This window comes from Colossoma macropomum, unplaced genomic scaffold (assembly GCF_904425465.1).
Source record: "Colossoma macropomum unplaced genomic scaffold, Colossoma_macropomum, whole genome shotgun sequence".
NCBI lineage: Eukaryota > Metazoa > Chordata > Actinopteri > Characiformes > Serrasalmidae > Colossoma > Colossoma macropomum.
Genome location: NW_023494795.1, coordinates 20,539,759 through 20,562,778, shown reverse-complemented (window position 1 = coordinate 20,562,778; position 23,020 = coordinate 20,539,759). Strand labels below are relative to the sequence as shown.

General features: G+C 39.1%; 2 protein-coding genes across 4 annotated transcripts in view; both read right to left on the bottom strand.

Moving 5' to 3' along the window:
* LOC118815574 (bromo adjacent homology domain-containing 1 protein) overlaps nucleotides 1–19,441 on the bottom strand; it is a 28,598-nt gene extending 9,157 nt beyond the window's left edge. Inside the window, exons 1-2 of one of the 3 annotated variants that reach the window (XM_036581788.1) lie at nucleotides 18,868–19,441; nucleotides 697–2,421 (exon numbers count right to left, since the gene is read on the bottom strand). In XM_036581788.1, the coding sequence (XP_036437681.1) occupies nucleotides 697–2,401 (1,705 nt within the window). In that variant the 5' untranslated portion in view covers nucleotides 2,402–2,421; nucleotides 18,868–19,441. The other 2 variants (XM_036581790.1, XM_036581787.1) reach the window with 2 other exon arrangements.
* Nucleotides 19,442–22,105: 2,664 nt separating this feature from the next.
* LOC118816107 lies at nucleotides 22,106–23,002 on the bottom strand. Its single transcript, XM_036582616.1, has one exon. The coding sequence runs from the start codon at nucleotides 23,000–23,002 to the stop codon at nucleotides 22,106–22,108; it is 897 nt and encodes a 298-aa protein (XP_036438509.1).
* Between the last annotated feature and the right edge of the window lie 18 nt (nucleotides 23,003–23,020).

Below are 23,020 nucleotides of genomic sequence, written 5' to 3'. Positions count from 1 at the left end.
CTTTCCATATTTAATTTGACGATGGGAGCCCTAAGAACCGTGCAAGACCCGGTAGACCACCAAAACTGTCACCATCAGATAAACAGTAAAGCTTTCATCTTTGAGAGAGAGGAGAAAATCAAGCTCCACTCCTGCTTCAGATCTGAAAAAATTCACAGGTGTTTCTGTCCATCCTACCACTGTGAGAAGACAACACAACGTTATGAGTCTGAAAGGACATGTAGCTGTCAAGAAGCCATTATTAAGAAAAGGTCAAAGAAAAACCTGCACTACAACAACGAAACTGGACACCTGAGATGTGGAGTAATGTTTTAAGGACTGATGAGTCTTAATTTGTATTTGGGATTACTTGGATTTTAAGAAGCAGAAAGTGGAACCAACTTCTAAGACTGAACTTCTTGTGGAAAAATATCCCTGTAGATTTCTTTGAAAAGGTGAAATCAAGTAATCCTAGATGAATGGAAGACGTAATAAAGGCAGAGTGGACACAATAAATACTGGAAAAATTATATTTAGTTGAAGAGATTCAGTGCAATTCTTTCTTAAATATGTTTTTTGCTTTTTTTTCCTGATGTAAAAAAATTAATAATTTGTACTTAATGACCATTTAACTTGAAACGAAGTGGTTAGCCGAGTAAAAATATGTATGAGGTATGAAGGAGATCTGCGTTTTTCAGCTCTGTTTTCATCTCTTACCTGTTTTGATTTGATGGCTGCAGTTGGAGCAGCCTGTGGCATAAGTGCACGCCCTGCTGGTGACTGGCTGCATAGCACTGAAGGCGTAGCTGCCGACCCTGCAGCCCTCGCTGTAGCAGGGTGACCCCACCGAATTGCAGAAGGTAGGGTGTGGGATTCCTGAGGCATGGGAGACGGAAGAGGACAGCAGTTTGGACCCGTGGACCCTGCGGGCACACAGGGAGCTGTGTGCACAAGGCAGAGGCTGCGTACTTAGGCTAGAAGAAGGAGGCCCAGGGTGAGCGATGTGAACGTAGTAACCAGAGTAGCAGGGGTCTGCACACAGGCATGGGTGGGCACTGAGGGTGAGGGCTGGGTGTGCCAGTGACGACGGAGGAACCAGGCATTCACGTTTCACTGAGGTCACAGGGTGCTCGTCTGTCTCGCTATAGGCCTTCTGCCCCAGGAACAGTGCCAACCTGTGGCAGTATTCCACTGAGCCCTCGGGAGGACAGCAGAAGTAAGAAGGACTAAGATCGGTCTCCACCTGCTCTTCTTTCACCACCTTAAGGGGATATCCCATCATACTGCGAGACTGGTACCCTGGTTTTGTTAGGCGGTGATGGTTAGTTGCCCCTTCCCACTTCAGTTTGGACTCCAAAGTTCCCCTACTTTTGCACACCGCACAGCCACCTCGTGGTGAAGCCTGCTGAATGCCTTGCTTCTTAGGCTGTCGCACCCTGCTTTTAGACCGTATAGTCTGCTTCCCTGTCACGCAAACATCCTTACTGTCTGCCTTCACTCGCTGCTTGTTTCCTGTAGAGGAGCTTGTGAGCTTCAGCAGGGCAGCAGCATTTAGTCCAGCAAGGCGTCTAGGAGTGGGAGCGTACAGACTCAGTTCATTGTCATCTTTCTCCTCTGACTTGCTTTTCTTGGCCTGCTTGTGGCTTTGGCACGATTCAGTCTTACGGGCTTGTGCAGACCTTTTTGAAAGGGAGTAAATCTTTGTATCGTCTGCTGCAATAGCAACAGGTGGGACCTCTTGCTGCTGTTTCTTAGTGAGCTTGCTGCCTTGTGGTGCATCTGTTTTTTCCAGCAGGAGGCTGTTGACTGCTTCAGCATTGAGAGAGGCGAGCCGACGCTTACGAGGCTCCTGAACTGGGGTTTTAATGATCGTTGGTTCTGATTTAATTTGAGATGGTGTACACAATGATTCCTTGGCTTTTTCTAGCTTTTTGTTACGTTTGATGCTCTTCTTTTGCAAATTTCTTCTTCGAATTATGTCTGGATCCTCATCACTCAAGTCATTTCCCTGTTCCAAAGCATCCTCCTCCAGGCGGGTGAGTAGGACATGGCAGCTCAAGGCCTCAGTCTCTGGTGTGCCACCCCTCCCTCGTAGTGGGTAGAGCTTCCTGTTCCGCTCTTCCCTCAACTTCTTGGATACTTTTGCCTTGCCTTTTTTAACCGCATCCGTCTTGGTCCTGTCCTTGTTCAGAAAATTCTCCAGCCTGGCTCTGCTCTTAAACCCATCATGGATCCATCTCTCCATGCGCTGCTGTCCTTTTTGCTTGTCTCTCTTGGCCCCAGATTTGACAGCCTTGCCATCTTTCAAACAACGCTCAGGCCAAGCTCTTCCCATGGTCTTACCATGGGACCAGCCATCTAAATAGTCATGGCCCTCGCCACGGCACTGGCTGAGGGAACCCTTTTTCCTAGCTTGGGTCATCACATGCTTTCCGAGAAAATCTAAAAAGGGACAAAGACATTAAATGCATTTAAGAAATGTCATTTAAAAGTAAATCAAGTCTCACAAGCTACTCAGGCTTACTGCTGACCTGATACAGAGAACACATGGAACTGCTGGGTTTTCTGTCATGACATCTTACTCTTCACATATAAGAGACTATTCTGTTTATTTAGTAATACACACTTGATCACCATCCTGGAAAGGGATTGGCTCTTTTGACTAACTACTTCTTACTATTACCTTAGGCCTGTCACAATTATTACACAGTCACCTGATCACAATTATTTAAAATAAACACAATTATTTTATCTGACTGCAATTATTTTCCACTCATTAGATTTCACAGTCATCATATCGCAACAAGCATAACGTGAGCCGTTTTTATTAGATGGTTTAGTCAAATAAATGTAAAAGAAATCACTTCTTTCTTAAATATACGTAACTTTTTTTTACTAACTTAAGAGTTCTAACTTGTAGCTTTGTGCTTGTAGTATAACTAATGCTAATTTTAGCATTGTATGCTTGTAGAGCAAGTGTTCTTCGCTCAAATTTTCAGTTTCAAGGAAAAATGTAAGCAATATAACTGTAGATGCTTCATCTCTTGTTAGCTGCAAAGTAACTAGCTAGTAAAGCAAGAGATCTAATCCAACAGAATAATCCAATTTAGCTGCTACACTTGTACTTTATTAGTTGCATAAAATAACCAAATCACTAAATGCAATTATTTATACAACAATTATCATCAGCTAAAATTTCATGATCACAGGCCTACCTCCACTGACACCCGAGGCCCGATTTACTAAGGAGTGCGCAAAACATGCAGCACATGCTAAAATTCAGAGAGCTCTAATTTACACCTGACTTATTATGAGCTGCCATTTAAAAGACGTCACCTGCAAACTGGCTAATTTGAATTGTAGAGACAGTGAAACAAAGATTCACTCAGACTGCACTTTGACCAGCTAAAGACAGACGAAAACAGACAGAAAGGAGAAATTCTCTCTAAAAGACCTGGACGGAGGAATCGAGTCTCTTTTTCTAAAAGAGGAGCAGTTTGGGACATCACTATGAAGAAAATGAAGACAACTAAAGAGCCCAAATCCTACAATTTTCTTGTATTCTATGTTTACCCAGAGGCCCACTAATGATGTTTGTATAGTTTTATGTATCAAAAACAACATCTTTTTCCAACCTCTCTTTATCTCTGAGAACTATACTGCCTGTTTTGTTATTGTGCCTTTAAGACTATATATGTAAATGATCTACGTTATGATTGGCTTGCTTGTATTGTGCCTCAATTGAAAAGCAGTCTGGGCTAAAACACTCCTCATAAATTCAACACGAGTAGGTGGGGCTAAACTGCTGTAGACTAAATAGGCAGATATATGTAAATGTGTTTATGTTTGTTACATCACAAGAACAACTACCTTAATATGGGCTGTTTTGCAGCTCAGTTGATACATATTTACTGTATGGACTAGGGACAGTACAGTATTATTTGAAACTTTAACAATACTTGTACATTCTTATATTTATACACTTTCATTTTTAAATTTTAAAAGCTTTCATTTCAAGTAGTTTGGACAATTAAGATTTTCCATGATATGAACGCTTTAAATATTTGTCATTAAATATACATGGGAATGTTTTTATCTTTCATTTATTTATATATTTGAATATTCCAAAAACTAAACAATTTTTTCCATGTTCATACTTTTTTTTATATGTAAACATGATGCTCAGTCCAAAGTGAAAGTGAAAGAAACAATACAAGAAAACTGACAAGCAAACAAGCAAGAAAACAATTATATAATAGAAGTGCATATAATTATACACTTTTTAGAAGTGAAGAGATAAAAAGAGAAGCATGCTTTTCATATCATGTCTTCTCTCGTTCCTTCAGTGCAGTGGCTCTTTTTTAAGTAATTGCACCTACTTTTTCTGGGTTGCTCAGTGTTGTGGATAGTCTCCTCCCCTATCTTTACACCTCAACAATGCCACGCCCTAAAATGCATATTCATTAAGTCTAGCATGCTAACACCTGCAGGTCCGTGGTGACCTCGTGTGCACACACAAAAAGGCTTCTGAGCAGATATTGCTAAATCAGCTGTGAGTGCTTTTTCGAGCACAACATGCATTAGTGCCACTGCAAACATTCAGTAAATCTGGCCCTTTGAGTCATGTATGTTTGAATTATGTTACATTAATACATGCCTGCAGACTGGTCAGCTTTTATACTAGTGAAAGTACTGCCATGCTTAACTAATGGGATATCCAGTAACACATGTTTCTGCTTTTCATGAATGCGAACTGCAGGATAAATGCCAAATATCTCCAAATTTACAGCTGCTTTTCTCTTCCAACTGTATGTTTGGATGGAAGCTAACTTTCTTTGCAGATCATCCAGCTCTATTCATAGCATTTCGTATGACTTATGAACCCTCTCAGCTTCATGCAAGAGTTGTATTGACTGTTACAAATATAGTACAGACTCTGCAAACCTTTGAGTCCTTAGTGTTTTCGTTTTCCTCAAAATAACTTATTCAGTGGTGGTTATATCAATTTTCAATCAATAAAGTCATTTAAAGCCAGTACATGCTTGAAATAAAGTAGTATGCAACAGTTTGGGCACCCCTGCTCAAAATCCAGGTTCTGTTGATTTTTTAACTGAAATGTTAATGAAGTTAACATATTCTCTACAGAGAACGGACGTCTAATCCACAAATAATACACAATTACTGTTTATTTACTTTAACATAGTGGAAAAAATTAAAACCTAAAAAGCGGCCTGTGCAAAATCTTTTTTTCTGTATGTTAAACTCAGTAAATAGATTGAAACTTTGCACTAATATTTACATTTGTTCCAAAAAAAGTCATTGACCAGAGGTGTTCAAACTTTTGCATACACCTGTATTAAATGTCACTGACTAACATTCCATGCCTGTAAAAACCACTGTACTAACGATCAATGACATCATGATCAAGCTTCCATACAGTGTTAGTGGACCTACAGTGGCAACTGTGCATTGCTCTTTAAAGAGAGTTCAGTCCTGCCCTCCAGTCACATTTTCCTGTATATTCTATCAGTCTAATTTTAACAGATCTACCATTTTCCTCTCTAGCTGACTATTTGTATACTAACTCACCATGAAACACTCAACTGCTTGAGTAATTACAAGAGTAAATAACTTAATAAACACAGGTTTAGTTAAATCTCTTTCAGATACATAAAACAGCACAATCAGCGATATCTAGAAGAGTACACAGCACAATCTATTACAACTGAAATATATAAATCTTTAAAAAAAGAAATACTCTAATGTTTGTCTTTAGTGACACAGGAACAAAGATGACGTGTCTTTGTCAAACTCTTTGAATATGGAAGTTATAGATCAAACTCTATACAATGTTCATTTATAGTTTGTATGGCTGCCAAACCCTGTAAAGAAAATCTGCTCTGTCACTGTGTCACTAATAAACAGTCATATTGTTATGTAGCTCAAGCATTTGGGTTTATGTTTGTTAAGGTTTAACCCCTAAACAGGCCCAAGGTTTTATTACACACTCCTATAACCCGAGAATAGCTTAACCAGTTTGCACTAAAGTCCCTGTAGTTACTGAATAATAAGCCTTAGTATGTAATAAGCCTGTGATTTTAAGGGGTTAACAGTCACAACAGCTCTCTCTGGATGCAATGCTGCATTTCAGCTTTAAAGAATACTGCATATAAAAATTGTAATGGCATAATGTCATTTAAGCAGCAAGACAGATTTCCCTTAAAAGTGCCTAAACATTATATGAGACTGAGCTCAACAAACAAGTCTTTCAAAAAACACTGGCCTCTCAGACTCTTCCACGGTACACTTTATCTGAGCCACAGTGTTCAAGGACCTTTCATGAAATGCTATGAACGTGTTAAAAAATACAACAAAGTTTAAGGCTTTAAGTTGAATATGATAAAGATGGCAAAAGTCATCAGTTACAGCATATTTAAAGGGGAATTTCCAAATGGAAAGTATTGCTTACTTTATTGTTATGATGTAAACAGAGTCATTCATAGAGGTTTGAATTGACATACTCCCCTCAAGACAAACTTATCAAGTCAGCTAAGTTCACAGCTGTGGCGACAGGAACCAGACATCTGAAGCGTTTATGTATCCAGCTAAAGCACATTTTAAATACATGCATGGCAGAGAAAGGCATTGTAGGGAAAAACAGTACCCAAGGAAAACAGATTTTCAACTGCTTTACAACCATCGATGACATATAGAACTCAGAAGACATGTGTAGGCACACGGGTCATTTTGAACAGCAAACTGAATGCTTTTATCTAAGTTGTAGACACTGCAACACCTGGTTCCAATGAACACCACTGTGAAGAAATCAGAGTCGGTAAGTTTCTCCAGAAAGGCGCACACTGACATCAAACTGCCCTGAAGGAGCTTGTTTACATCTCACTGACTTATTTATACAGAAATCAGTCAATCAGTCAGACAGTTAATTGGAGGGAAGACACAGCAGAACATCATGTACTGATGAACAAGCTACAGTGAGCCACAACACCTCCATGCACTGCCACTTGAAGACTCCTACTTCTTTATAAAACATCTTTCATCCCTTAAGAAGATTATGAATGCACTAATTACACATTTATTCACTCATTATAAGCTGCACATTACATGATAACTAATGTGCCTCATCTCACGGAACCGTATGCTGGTATTTGATATGAGCCTTTCCTCTCCTGTTTGCTGATAGCTGTTAGCTACTATATGGCGCCGTGTCTCCAGGCGCTGTGGCTCAGCTTCCAGTCCAGCTGCACCTGACCCAAGCAGCGGCCATGGGGGGCTCCGCTCGTCCGCTACAGAGCTGGCCGCATCCTACAAAGACTCCGACGAGAAAACGGGACCCTCAGGAAGTTTAGAGCCGAGCAACAAAGCGGAGCGGGGGGCACGCAGCGCGTGACGAGGGCTGGATATCATACATACTTTCTACGGGACCACTACGAGCATCGAGCGGCTGTACGCTTAAGCGTTAAAACTAAGTTTTCCTGACTGGGAGGCGGGGGAGGCTGCGTTTCAGTCGCGCTACTGCGCTGTGCTGTGCCTCGACACCTCGGGCTGACACAGTTGGCTTGACGTCAGCCTACATCAGAGAAATAACAGCCTGCGATGTGGTCGGTGCAGAGAGAGGCTGCTGCTGCAGGAAAAACAGCACTTCGGCCGCGGCCACAGCCCGACACACATACACACCTCAAACCGAGTGGCGTTTCGCCCTCTCGCGCTCTGCAACTACATCCAGCCAGCCCACGATGCAGCTAAATCCGCCCTCACTCACAGCACAGGATTCTGCCAGAAGAGAAAACGAATTCGTCCTGGAGAGGGTCGCGCCTTCAGCTGGCACCAAAAACAGCGAGCACTGTTTTACATCGCCTTTTAGAAAAACACACAGCCCAGCCATACTCACAATGAGAAACACAATCCAGGCGGCCGTCGAAAGAGCTGGATTTATTAGTTAAATGGCAGAGACTCCGCTCGCGCTGAGCTCAGTGTGTGTGGGGGGGGGGCGCTCTCCTCTTCCTGCTTCGCCGATTTGCTCACAACTTCATCTCCGCCAATCGCGAGGCGCCGGCGCGGAGCTCGACACCGCCGCTGACCAATCAGCAGAGGGCCAGTTGTTGTTTCCAAGCGGTGGCTATTTGTAAATAATGAACGCCAGCCTTTATAACTTCAGAGTCAGGAAAGCTTTCCTAAGAACAAAGACTTGCGAAGGTTATTAAGACAAACACTAAGAAGTTCATAAGAATGTTTTAACAAGCAATTTTAGGGAAAAAAAAAAACTTAAAATAAGAGAATTCTTAAGAAGTTTTTGAATAATACAAATTTTTTCCTAACTTTCTTCTTAAGAATGAAGCTTAAAAAAGAAACACATTTAAGATTTTCTTTCTTACAATACTTTCATGAATTCAGCCCCAGATCTGTCCTAAGAACCCACTGTTTCTGACCACACCTGAGAAAAAAATGGTGTCTTTGAAAAAGAACCCTAAACAGCCTGTTAAGGGTTATAAAGTGTTATTAAGCTGCATCTCTTTACAATGTATGATCAGACTAATGTTTAGATTTGAGAATATCATTTTTAAACCATGGAAATTAGGGATGCACAATGGTATTGCAATGATATCAGCTTTGCCATATAACTGCTAAAAAATCAGACAAATGTTTGGATTTGGCCAATACTTCAATAATTTATTTACTGCACTCTTGAAGGGCAGAAAGTAGGTGATAACAAAATGTTTATGTATCAGTATCAGCATATATGTACATGAAAAATCTCAGATATCAGCACTGACCCAAAATTTCTACATAGATTCATCCCGGTTTGAAATGTATAACAAAATGTAAACCAAACAGCTATTATGAACAGCAATTTAGATATTAATTTTGAGTTCATTCTTCATGATACACAATATATGATATCTTGATGATATAGTTATTATGAAATCATCTGTTTATCATAAAAAAATTCTTAATTTTACAGCTTTCGACAAATTGTTTAAATATAACAATTTATACATGTATATGGGGGAAATACCATATACAGTTGTATGGAATAGTTTGGGCACCCCAAGTCAAATTATATATTTGGTTGATTTTTTTTAAGTCGAAAGAGGTAAACGTAACCTCTGCAGCAAAATATAAAAAAAATCTGCAAATGGTGATGCACAGTTCCTTTATATTTGACTTTAAAAAAAAGAGAACTTGTGGCTAGTTCAAAAATTTGGACACCCTAAGTCAGTCTATTCTTGTAATCTTTCTGTTCTTGTATTAGAAATTGTCATCCACTCTTTCTTGCAGAACACTTCTAGTTCTGTAATATTCTTCTGATGTCTTGCATGTACAGTATCTATACACAGATGTCCAAACAAAGTTCAAGTCCGGGGACCGAGAGAGTCATTCCAAAGGCAGCTTTATTTCTTAAAGCAGTTTGGGATCACTGTCCTGTTGACTGACTATGACACATATACTTCTAGAATTTGCTGGTGGAATCGAGGTTGCACTTACTTCTTTTCACTTCAAAAATCAACAAAATATGTAATTTGGCCAAACATTTGCATACAACTGAAAAGTTTGTGTTGAAGTATTAGTTGAAGTATTATTATATGGGACATCTGGGCAAAGTTAGCTCCACCGCTTGAGCTAAACAGTTTTGTTACAGTTTCAGTTTGATGCTCATTTTTCTTTCTAAATGAGCAAAAGGACGCACTGTCACTACAAATAGGAAATATAATAATTAAACATGCTTAATGCATTTTAGGGAGAAACTGAATTGCCTGTTGCCTGACGTGCATGTCTCATGATCATTATTACCTGATGTGCCCCTACACAGTTCTGGATTATTATCTCTTAACATCCAAGAAGTGTATGCAAAAAGTCAGAGTACATTTACAATGGCATATGCATACTGAAAATACAGCACAGTGCAAAATGCATAAATACAACTCGCTAGATGTTCACACAAATTACAACAGATGCTCATTTAAACATCTACATTTTCACACTCTTATTTGGGCTTATTTTGGGCTTCTAATAAGGGCAGCTGAACACTGTCTCACAATGCACCACTGTAAACCTCAAAGTTGACATTCACTGAGCGAAGAAAACCTAAGATATATCTAACAGTTACACATACAGAAATATAAAATATGTTCAACAAGTTCTTACACTGTAAAATGTAACAACTGCAGTAACTTAATCTTTTTAGGTTTACTCATCTGTTACACTTACTAATGCAAATCTAGTAACACATACTATTTCTTGTATAATCCTTAGTTACTTAGGTAAAGAGATCAATTAGTGTGCATAAGTCCTACAGACTGAAGAGTATTTTGCCTAAGTTAACACAACATAAATACCACAGAAAGTTGTAACTTAATCAGACGAATTTAAACCTACTCAAAAATGAACTGTTGAGATAGTAACTCAGTCATTTTGGGTAAAATTATTTGTTAGCATATTTTGAGTTAAGGTAACTTTATTCAATTGTTTTATGTTCACTATATTTATTTAAGTCGACTTTACAGGTGGGTACAGACAGGGTGGGGTTTACATTCGAATCATTTGGACATCTCATGCTTTTCATGTAACTTTTGACAACTATGGACACTCAAATGGGATCTTTGAATTGAATCAACCTCTTGCAGTTTAGTTTAGTTTGTTAAGACTTCTCAGCTTTACTTGATAAGAGCTTGGTCAATGCAACCTTGAGTAAAACTTGCGTCATTCCTATTGGCTCTTGGTGGTATGCATATTGGGTGTGTCTTTCCACCTTGTTTAACCTACCATCTCTGTGTAGCCATTCTCCCCAGCCCACCTTCCCTTGTGCACTTACTTATTTTCTTAATTTTTGGGAGCTCATCTAATCTCAGTCAGTATTGACTGTAGATCAGTGTTGAGTATGCTGAGCTGCCATAACCCCACCTGGTGAGGGTGGTTATGAACACTTCAGTTCAATTCTGCATTTTTGGCTGTATTGTCAGCATTGGGCGAGATTGTCCAGAGCAGTATTGTACTGTTTAAGGCATTCTTGTCAAAAATGTTCTGCCATTCAGTATAAATTTGTTAAAATTAAAGCCTAGTTTAGCTTTTAATGGAAGAAACTGAGTTAGCTGAACTTGAGTGGCGAGAGTTGTGTAAAGGCAGTAAATATAAGTTAGAATTACTTAATTGTATTGAGTTACTACCATTATTATATAAGTCCAAAATACTCAATCATTTTAAGATCAAAGGAGTGATTCACTCAATTCACTTAGGTTTAGACAACAATAAACAAATGTGTTGTTCATACCTAGGTCAGGGGATCACTTATGGTCAAATGATTTGAGTAACCTGAACTTAAATTGTTTAAGGCAATTTAAGGCAAAAGGTTTAATTTCCTTAAACCATTTGAGTTTGCCTAACTCATCAGATTTGAGTTACTTACACTTAAATGGTTTAAAGCAATCGGTTTCCTTAAACCATTTAAGTTCACTGAACTCATTAGGTTTTACAGTGTACTTTTTAAGTTCAGGAAACTGGTGTTTGATTTAGTAGACAAGGTGTGGCCTCCCAGCACTCGTAGGGTTTTTTTGGTTTCTGTTTTTTTTTCTTTCCATTGGTTTCACATAAAGCTTAGGTTACAACATGTTCTCTTCATGCTACATGTAAGGTTTAGATGCATTTTACAAGTAACTATGATGGTGATTTGTCATTAAATTTACCAGCTCAGCCTGTATTGATGTAAAAAAGGTAGATAATAGGGGTGGGAATCTTTAGGCACCTCACGATTCGATTCGATTACGATTCAGAGGGCTGCGATGCGATTATAAAACGATTATTGATGCATCTCAATGCATATTTTTTCTCTGTACAGGATTTCTATCTTCCTACTGTCTGAGGACTTGGTAGTTTTAAAGCAAAGTATTTGTAATGATCCATAATGTAAATGCATTATGGATCTTTACAAATACTTTGCTTTAAATATCTAAAATATCTTTTATTAATAAACCAAATGGACTAGAAGGCTCTCATTCAGAGACACTGCTGCCACTCATCTGCGATAAAATGCGCTGTTACCCTGAAATAAGATCCAGTGGTAATGGGTGTCCACACAGCACGTTACAGCCATCCTTCCCATTTTCTTTAGTGATCTTATAACTTTGGTTTTGGTCTTGTTGTAGAGAGTGGGGGGGTATTTTCGAGAGTGGACGCTGAATCTTGGCTCCAAAGTGTGCAGCATAGCACAAAAGTCCTGGTTCTCAACGACTGAGAACAGACAGCAGACAGCAGGTCACATAGCCCCGAGGTCTGGCCTCGCCAGTAGCGAACGAAAAAACAGAGATTAAGACGAACATTTGGAGGACTTATTCGCATTTATAAGCAGCGCGGCTGGTTAAATCTGCAACGAGAGTTAAAAAAAGTTGCGAAAATGAACTCGCTTCTCTTTCGAATTTTCCCATTCCACCTTAAATGGTGCAGCAGTTACATTCAGCGCCTAAGGCAGAATTTAAGGTGAAACGGGAAAATTAGAGCGAGAAGCTGGTGAATGAGAAGCGACTTCAGCCTCGTAAAACAGCCGGATGCTGAGACATTCTACAAGAAACTCTTCTAGTTTTGAAGAAAAGTTTTCTGGCGGAGATGGGAGGAAAGCGGCTATAGCTAAAGCTTAAAGCAGAGCAAAGTAAATCTGCGCTCTCGTTTATATTTTTAGCCCATACTACGACATTAACACATACTGGACATTAAATGTTGTGGCTCCCAAGGTGGTTTGACTTTGTTGAAAGGCAAAATGTCTCTTCTTATCATTTGTGTTGTGACTCCTGACCTGACCTGGCTTTAATGCAGAGGGAGCTGGTCGGATTTCTCGCTCACCCAGTTGTGTTTTTGTTATGTGCCGCCACAGCCTGTCCGGGCGCTGCACTTCCGCACTTCCAGTTCCGCCTTTTGCGTTCTGTCAACATTACGTTATAAATTAAATATTTAGAAAATTGATTTTTGACATTTGTGAATCGATTCAGAATCGTTCACGTCCGCATTGCGATGCATCTAAGAATCGAGTTTTTCCCGCACCCCTAGTAGATAATCAGTTGAGGCCAGCCTCTTCTAACTAGACTGGCACAAGTGTGCAAACCTAATAAACTCCCCCTAAATGGGTGATTCAGATCATTTTGAAGCTAAATTTTCATTGCTTATGGAGTAGCCTAATAATTACTGTCCTCATTTCCATGTTCATATAGAACTGTCTTCAGGATTTGCAGTGAAGCACATAAGTTAATTTTGTTTAAATGTTTTGAGCCAGCAGTTTTGTTCAATTATGACATCTGTCTTCTGAGGCAACATATTTGAGCCACTGATGTAATATATTATGTAATAGATTATATATTAATATCTTTGACTTACTTACAACAAGTGATAAGAATAAATATTTTCAGTGTCATCTATTTGAAATATTTGTGTCCTCTTCTTTAACACTGCAAGGATTAAGCAATTAAAATACATATGTGTAAATAACCCCTGTAAGTCCTACAAATGTCTGCCTTTTGATTTTATGAACTTAAATATATCAAAGAAACAGATTACCTTAATTCTTCTCAGTTCTGCTAAGAGCCCTGGTTCACAGTGTGTTAATAATGAAATTAATTAGTATGTATCCAATGTAAAAGTGATCTACGCAGCGGTACAAGATCAGCCTTCAGCACAGAGCTTTCGCTTTTCCTTACGATACTCTAAATCATCAATAATGACGCTCAGGACTATTTCTCTGAAAGTCTTTTGTGAGAAAGATGAACCTCTTGCTCAGTCATCTGTGATGGAGCTTCAGCAGGTTTACTATATTTTTATACTTCTGCACCTCTAAAAAAAGAAGAAGTCTATTCTTCTAGTCTGGGACATGAATGTAGTCACCTCTGCCCTAAATCATAACTAGTTCCATTCTATTCTTACAGATGCTAAGGACTTTTTGAAATGCCCTGTTTGGTCACTATCTCTTTTGAAGATTTTTTTAAATTTGACCTGCTGAAATTGTTCAGCTCAGAGGAATGTACCTGCCTGAAACTAGAGCTTCTTGGTCCATCTGTCCATTGCAGATCATTAAAATAATATCTTTAACACACTGGAGGTTGCTGTGTATGCCTGTCCAGTGAGACAGACCCAACCAACCATCTACAGCTGAGTCTGTAATGTCCACTTTGCTCTAGAACACTTCTGTTCTAGCTGCATAATTATTATGATACTGGCTGGACCACTCAGTTAATCCATTACACTATGATGCAGTTTGAATATATTTACTTAATAAAGTTTCCAGGGTTTTAACTCAATTAACATCAAAGTAAATTAATGGTGAAACTAAGCATAATAGCAGCTCACGCACCCCAGAACATGTTTGAGCATGTTCACACTTATTTGGTGAACATGTTAGCAAACTAAACTCATTATTTTCGTGACATAAATGCTTTTAGGTCACTTACGATGAGGGTAAACCACTGACCTAAGCCTGCTTTTTTTAGTACATCCATTTATCATTACAACCATATCTAACAGGCATTATCAGCAATGACACAATAACATCACTACTACAATGTGAAAAAGATTTCTCAGAATAATGACTTCTGGCCAGAAATCTTTATCACCACATTTTCAATGACTAAAAACAAAATTCATTATGAAATAAATTACAGAGTTAATTTAACGAGACAGAAAATGCACAAAGTGGGATTAACAGACTCAAACACCTGCATTCACTGCAGAGAAAACACAAGAATAGTACATTAATGCCATCTGGTTATGCCCAGCCACTCAATCTTTCACTGCTACTTGTAATATATCACATTACATTATCTATAGACAGAAAAGTGAGCTGGGAAACAAAACATAAAGCAAGTTATTGTCCCCAAAACAAGGTGGGTGTGGCCAAATAATTTTAGCCAAGGTTGTGTTAAAAATTATCATCAGCAATAAAAGAAGAGTCTTTTATGTAGAGAAAAAGTCAATGGCTTTGTGTACTGTAGGCTACATGCTACTGCAATTGTGGAGTTACATGTCGAAAAACATTGAACAACATGTGATCTTACAGGACTGTCATTATGAACTTTAGACCCTTGCTTAACGACCCTCTTTACGTTGAAATGTGCTAAACAACATAATGGGCAAGTGAAAAGTCAAACTTTTGCTTGGTGAGCAGTCAAAAAAAATAAATAAATAAAGTTGACTAAAAATAAAATGCATTATGATCACGTCCCTCACTTAGTAACCCACTAAACTGGCTTTGAGTTGGAAAGTCACAGAAAAGCGCTACCAATAAAATGGGACCCTCTGGAGCAGCTGTACATGAGTCTAAGTCCACCATATAAGTGTCCCCCTAATTTGTACCCCTAATTGTGTAATTAGCACCCCTCAAAACACAAGTGTTGGTCAGAGGGGTATAAATCTCCCTGGCATTGAGCTGTGGAGCAGTGGAACTGCATGCTCTCCAGGAGTGACAGAGCTCGATCCAATAACTTTGGGATGAGCTGGATTGTCAATTGTTATCCAAAACTAATCATCCAACTTCAGTACCTGACCTCACTAATGCTCTTGAGGCTGAATACAATCAAATCTTCACAGCAATGTTCCAACATCTAGTGTAAAGCCTTCCCAGAAGAGTAGGCTGTGGCAAATAGGGACAAATTCCTTACTAATACCCTAGACTTCAAAAGAAACATTGGATAAGCAGGTATCTATAAACATTTGGACATATATAGTGTAATTCTTGGTGGTAGTATTGGGCAAGTATTGAGCTAAAATATTAATATTATTGGTATTGACAACGAAAGTACACATTCATAATTTCAATGGTTATTATCAGCGCTACATGAAACTTTATTTTTATCGTTATTGTGATAAACATGTTATTAAGGACTGCGATAACAGCATGGATGAAATTGTGCCACGGGCACAGCAACAGCGATGTAGTTAAATTGGCAGGAACATGGCATTAGATCCAACATGACAAAGCATATAAAACACACACACATGTGCACAGCTCAAACGCTCTAAATGTGACTATTATATTCAATTCCAGAGTTGCTTGAAGAGAGAGTGCAGTGATAGCTACTGTCACAACAAAACTGCATCACCATAAACAGCTTTCTAATTAATCAATATATTTTTTTCATTTTTGTATGCCCATACATAAAACAAAAATATGCATATGTATTTTTTTTGTAGGTCTATATAGGAAATATAGGGGAAAAAATCATTTATTAGTCTTTGTAGCCTATACAGAAAGGCTATTCTGGGAATGCTGACTGTTTTCTAACAGCCTTACAATGCACAAAAACATCTGCTATTTGATTTAGGGGAGGTTTACAAAGCAAATAAGTCTATACTTGCTGCATATCCTGTAAGAAAAACAGAATTTATGACTTCTAATATCAACATCACCATATCCAATACCTTTAACAAACCACAACTTTTATGTCCACGCAGACCTAGTTAGTATGTAGCAATTCGTAATGACTGTAGAGGCGAATATCTACTGCTGTCCACTGGTTAAAACTCACACTGCAACCTTATCTACTGCCTTACTAGACTGAGAACTACACCAGTGGTCATCAGTATCCCAACAAGACAAAACATGAAGCTAAATTAATTTGTGGCAGACGCAGATATTTGCAAATTCTTCCTGCTGCGTCACAGCAAGATAAGCTTTACCCCTCGCCAAAATGCAGAACTTCATTTTTACCAGGTCACTGATGTTTTTGAGGTGACTGACTTTTGAGAACTAGTTACTCTGTATATGATATTGCATCAAAGTAACCAGCCACATTTGTATGTGCCATATGTAGGAAGGACACTGCAGGAATTTGACATTTTTGACAAGAGCAATGACACTATTTGTAGGACTAGCCAAACTGGGCAACGTTCCTCAACCGGAAGTGATATTTTGGATATTTATTTTCTTCAAGATTCAAACGACATCAGAACTTAATATCCACTTTCTGTATGTTCTGTATGAAGTTGTCCCTGAAAGTCAATTGGTTCTGCTAATGGCAGAAAGAGACAAATATCTAGTGCTGAACATGAAGTAGTACATATCTGTCTAGCCTGAAATCAATCAGTATCCAGTAGTTGTTGCTTCAGTAGGGCAACATTTGTATTCCTAATCCGGTCTCACGACAAATACCTCAATTTTATAACAATCATTTAAACACACAAGAAAGAGAGCTCTTCATTTTATTTCCAGTAAAAGTCGACTCTCGGAATACTTCTCATGTGTCATCAACAAAGTAAAATGTAGCCTTGTCTCCACAGAATCAGGTAGTTTTCAAATATGTTTAAATATCTCATAACAGGGAAGTGAAAAACTATATTTTGGTCAAGGGAGATTTTCCTTGCAATGAGTTTCATATTCTTCATTTATCTATTCATGATTCATGATGAACTGGCACACGATTCACTTGGGATGGGTATGACCTGTGAAATACTACTTTAATTTGTTAAAAACAAAAAGAGTGCTTTTTAGCAGGTTTAAATGTCAATGCAGTCTTTCACACTGTTTACATTCTACGCCTCTCCTCTTGTGTTTTCGTTTTAGGAAGTGGGTAAAATGTATTTATTTATTTAACATTTTATTTACAATTATTATAAATACTATATATCTAATTAAGCTATATACTTTTAAACATATAATAGGGCTATTTAAAACTGCCCAAATGAAATTCTGCCATGCATACACATAACAATTTCACATTTTGATCTGTCAACGCCTAAAAATGTGTGTAGCTGACGACTGCTTTGTAGATGTTTTGGCCTGTTTAAAGGCACACTCTGACCAAAATAAAAACATTACCCATTGCTGCATCTGTGGTAAATATGCTTATATGCCTCTAACATCAATGCTGTGGTGGTCTCTAGAGTGAGATTTACAAGTTCAAAGGCTAGCACGTCCTCTTCTGATGATGTATCTTAAAGGGTGAAGGAAGAGCTGAAAAAATGCAGTTGCTTTGGGGTGGATTTTTGGGGGCCTAGCACGGTTGTATAGCCTATAGGTAGGCTGGCAGCGTTAATTGACACCACAGGGATTCCCAATAGTTGTATGCTGTATATGCGTAATGCATGCTGGGTACTGTAGTGAAAGAACACTGGAAAAAAAACGTAAAAGGGATATAATGCTGCGCAATAGAGCACATTAAAATCTCATCTTAGGTCGCAACGCCCCTTTAAACCTCCACATGCTGTTGACCAGTAATGACGTCACCACCGAGCTCCTAGCCTCCGTGCATACATAACTTGCACCTGCAGCAGTAGCACAGCAGGAGTTTAGGTTACTTACGACTCAGATCCACACACTACACAAACCTCTGGTGCAGTCAGCCTAACTCTGAAAAGCTTTGGCTACGTGTGGTTGTTTTCCTTGATTTTCCAGTGAACCCCCTCCCTGAGCCCCCTGTCTTAATGACGTGCCGTGTGCACAGCACATGTCCTACGCGATTGTGTGCAAAGCATGTGGCATGAAAACTCACCCAAACACTCCTGCACAGATTCTCTCGAGATGATAAAACGCGGATTGCTTTTTTCACACTACACAGCGGTTTGTCATTCTCACATTTACTCATTCATTCATTCATCCACTCTCTCCCTCTCTGTCTCGCGCTCACACACACACACGCACGCGCACAAGATGCTAACGAGCTAATGACATGTCATGATCCATGACCGAGCACTCGCCCACCATCCGTAAGACTGGTGTCAGACCGCTAACATCAATTCATTACCACAATGCGACTCGCTCCGTGCCCCCTTTCTAAACAGGTAAAGTTAGGACAGGTTTTAAACTGTCTTGTGTCCAAAACAAGGACTTTAAACTGAAGAAACTGCTCGCTACCACAACACAGCGGACATAAAGTAAATCCTTAACGATGTGACGCTTACCCGCGAGTGCCTTCAAATCCCACAAATCCTGAGCGACTGCATGGTTAAAGTGAGCCCAGTGCTAATCAGCTAGCATGCAGCTTCCCACTGAGGTGAACGATGCGTTGGCTCGGCTGCTGCTCTCTGGTGTCTTCCGCGTGGAGCTGAGCTGAGCTGAGCTGAACCGCCTCCAAACCAAACAATCACTCAGCCAGGCAGCAAAACAGCTCCACAATCCACTGCCGCCTCTCGGTATGCTCGGCGCTTCGCTGGAGGATCCTCGCAACCGTTCAGTTGTTCGCGTTTGAAACGAAGCAGTAACTTCGTTTTGCGCCTTGGTGGAAATCGGGGGAGATCCACAGCCCTTCGGCAACGTTGAGTTAGCTAGAACAAACCGTTAGGCGGCAAGTAGCCATACCTTCGCCCAAGTTACCTGACCTACAGGGGAGCAGCCAGGCCGCAGCTCGCCCTCCTCTCGCAGCGGGAGTAACTCTGAGCTCTGTCTGTCCTGCAAACGGTGCACTTTGCGTGTTTTGTTTGAGACCGGAACCAGACCCTGTATTCTACACAGTACTTTACATAACGGCATCATCCCCACTCTGTCCGATCACATGTGGGAAAAATGGTTCCTTAAAGGGACACGATTGCATTCCACAAATAAATAAATAAATAAATGAGTAAATAAATAAATAAATACTAACACAAATTATTGATGTCTATACGCCCTGTTCTTAATAGCCTTATTACCTCCACTTACTGCTCTCTCTCTCTTCCATGCACAGTCTTTTCATTGTGTTCTACTGTCCTCTACAGCTCTTTATCAGTGGTCAGCGTCTGACCACAGGACCGGTGTCACAATGTTTCCCTTTGGACAAACTGAATTATTTTTTTGTACATATGATGACTCTTCTTAACCCGGCCAATATGCGTCATCTTGGAATGAAAGGTGAAAAACAGGACATTTCCATACATTTTTTTGACAATGTTTAAAAGCTGTTTTTTAAATATAGTCTTACCAAAATGGGTTCTATGACTTGTAACAATTTTTGGTGCTATGTAGAACCCTATACAACAGATTTTCCATCATAGAGTAGAACCAATAAACCATGCAAAAGAACCCCTTAAACATAACATTTTTTCTTGAGATGTCATAGTTCTATTTGTAACCACTGGATTTACTAAAGAACCCATGAAGAACCATTTTAAAGGTGTAGGAACTGATACATTCTCACATATACCATAGTTATTTAGAAAGACTGGCCTTAACTGCTTTGATAAACATTGGCTAGGTTAATAAAAGTGGTGTTGTGTGTAATTAACATCGACAGTGTGTATACAGGACAGTTACTCTTAAAATGCAGGGCTTATTACATACTAGGGCTTATTATTCAGTAACTACAGGGACTTTAGTGCAAAATGGTTAAGCTATTTTTAGGTTTTAGAAGCGTGTAACAAACTTTGGGCCCATCAGTGGGCATTGGGCATTTAAAAGGTTAATGCAGCACTGAAGATTTTGCTGCATGTGCATCTTTAAGCTCGCCTGCTAGAGGTGCCCATAAGGCAACGTATCCAAACCACTCTGAACCTAAAACCTACCCTTGTTTAGAGCTAGTGTTTGTGCAAAGTATCTTCTGCTAACAAACGACCCATCAGCTATAAACCATTTGGAATGTGAAATCAGCCCTGCCATGATGTGCGACTGTAAACAATGGGCATTATATCAATATTTAGTTAAGCAGAATAAATAAAAGATCCAGGAATCTAAGAATGTAGGAAAATGTTCATGTTATTTTGTATGTGGTGAATAAGCGTCTTTAAGATCTTAATGTTGGTGCTGTGAGAGATGGGGGCCATTTTCTTCTGTTGGGATGAGAAAATGCCAAGCACAGAGCCAGAAGCTGAATTCAGAGAAATTTATTCAGTGAGTCACAGTGTTCAGCAAGCGTTGCACAGTTCAGACAAGGACATGACTGCAACAGCAAAAAGCAAGTACATGTATATCTTCATTCTTGTTACATCAGCTTTTGGGGCTTCTATAACTTGATTCACTTGACTATATTTATATATTTGCGTTCCAAATATTCCTAAAAAGGAATATAACAAAATCACACTCATTCATTTCATCCTGTTTACTTTTACTGTTGACACCACTGATACATATAAAGACACTTGAGTAGAACTGATCTGTAGAGTGGTGGAGTAATTATTAAAAAGGTGGTGGGGGGGTTTACGTGGTAAATTCTGAGCTATATGCATTAATAAAAGTGCTAAGGAGGGACTTAATACAAAAATGCTAATTTAATAATTAAGAACTCATTTACAGAACTACTTTGTATTACAACAATAAGTACTTGTTGAGGAAGCTCACAAAAGTATGCTTCTTACTCATTTCATCAGTGAATGTTGCTGAAATAACCTAATTCTTTTGCAGCACTGAAATTGAAGATATTTCCTATTAATCATACAAAATTAGCTTTTCTATTTATAAAAATTAAAATTAAAGGACTTATGCATAAGTGTACTGTGATTTGAATACACTGAAATATAATAACAGTATAATAACAGTAATTTTCAGTTAACTCACAAGTTATTTATTTTTTCATGTGAAACATGAACCAATTAACAAATTATGATATATGTTAAATGCATAATTGTCCTTACTTTAAAGGTCAATGTTTAAACATTTCTGCATAACTCGGTTTACAAAGTCATTCCAAGTGTTTTGATGTGAAACGGTTCATTGTAGAGAAACTTACTGACTCAAATTTCTTTACAGTGGAGGTGACAGGAACGAGGACCCTTTTATGTACTATACAAAATCATCAGTGAACCCACACAAGTTTGAATTGTCATATGTAATGTTGATGGCAAAATTATGGTAAATATGAAAAAAAGTTTTCTTTTGGAGAATATTTTGCCTTACAACACCCTGCATGTACCTCTCTTCTGTAAATGGATTTTAAGTATGCTTTAGGCCTAAAGCTTATCTCCAATCATAAACAATGTTTAAGGCATCAGGCAGCATTATTGCAACTATTTCATGTAAAAACTTTCTGTGAGGGAGCTTTTAGAGGCATTCAATGCTTCTGACATTTGGTTCCTATCACCACCGCTGTGAACAATTCTGACTTGTAAGTTTCTCTAGAACAGAGCATTTCTCATCAAACCATGACTTTGTTTACATCTTTACTATATAATTATGCAGGAATATTAAAAAAAAATGTGTGGAATAATTCTTTAAGCTGAAAAACTGGATGGGCTAATGCCTCATAAAATGTTTCACAGTGAAAAAGTTATGTCCCATACCATAGACATAGGGAATGATAGCTGTGTAGAATGTTGTAATGAAGAACTCCAGCTCAGACCATGCAGGAAAGTCATACGGATTAAACATCAGGTGAAGAATCAGATATAAACTGCAGTATACCTGGAAGGCTGCCATTGCAGCCAGGATGCCAACGGTGCTTCGATGGAACACTGAGTTCTCATGATGATGGTGGGCAGCGATGGCAGCTGGTTCCGAATCATGATGTAATTCCGCCACTTTCTGCTGGACTGTCAAAATCTTGATAATTAGGGAACTTGTCCCTGTAACGATGACAAGCGGCAAAAGGTGATAGAGGAAAAGAAATAGATGCTTGTATATATTGTTGAAAGTGGGACAGTTGCCTTTTGGACAGTGGAAGAAATCTGCTGGGCAGTCTTCGGTAGTGGAGTTGTTCATGTCCGGCAAGGTATCAAAGTTTACAATGTAAGTTGGCACACTTGAGAGAACAGCAACCAAAACACACCCTACACTGAATCCAATGGCTATCTTCATGCTGTCCATAAAGATAGGTGTGATCACCCGAATGGCAGCGTTGTGCAGCTTTTGATAGCGAAAAATGCTGATAAGCACCGTGAAAAGGATGCTAGCTACTTCTCCAAAGATGGTCATGAATTTCAGTGCACTGCAGGACCAAAAACCGAAGCTGTGAGCAGAGCGAAGCACAATCACATCATAGATGTCCACAATTATAATCTCCTCAAGGTTTGACAAGGCCAGTCCAAGCAAGAACACTTCAAATGTCTTCAGTCGAGTCATATGGAGGATTGATATGATCAAGACTGTATTTCCCACTACACCAATGATAGAAATGATGATCCTCAACACCATTAGCCCAAAGACAGACTG

Coding starts and splice junctions, on each gene's coding strand:
- LOC118816107 (XM_036582616.1), bottom strand. CDS start 23,002: ATGGTGTTGAGGATCATCATTTCTATCATTGGTGTAGTGGGAAATACA.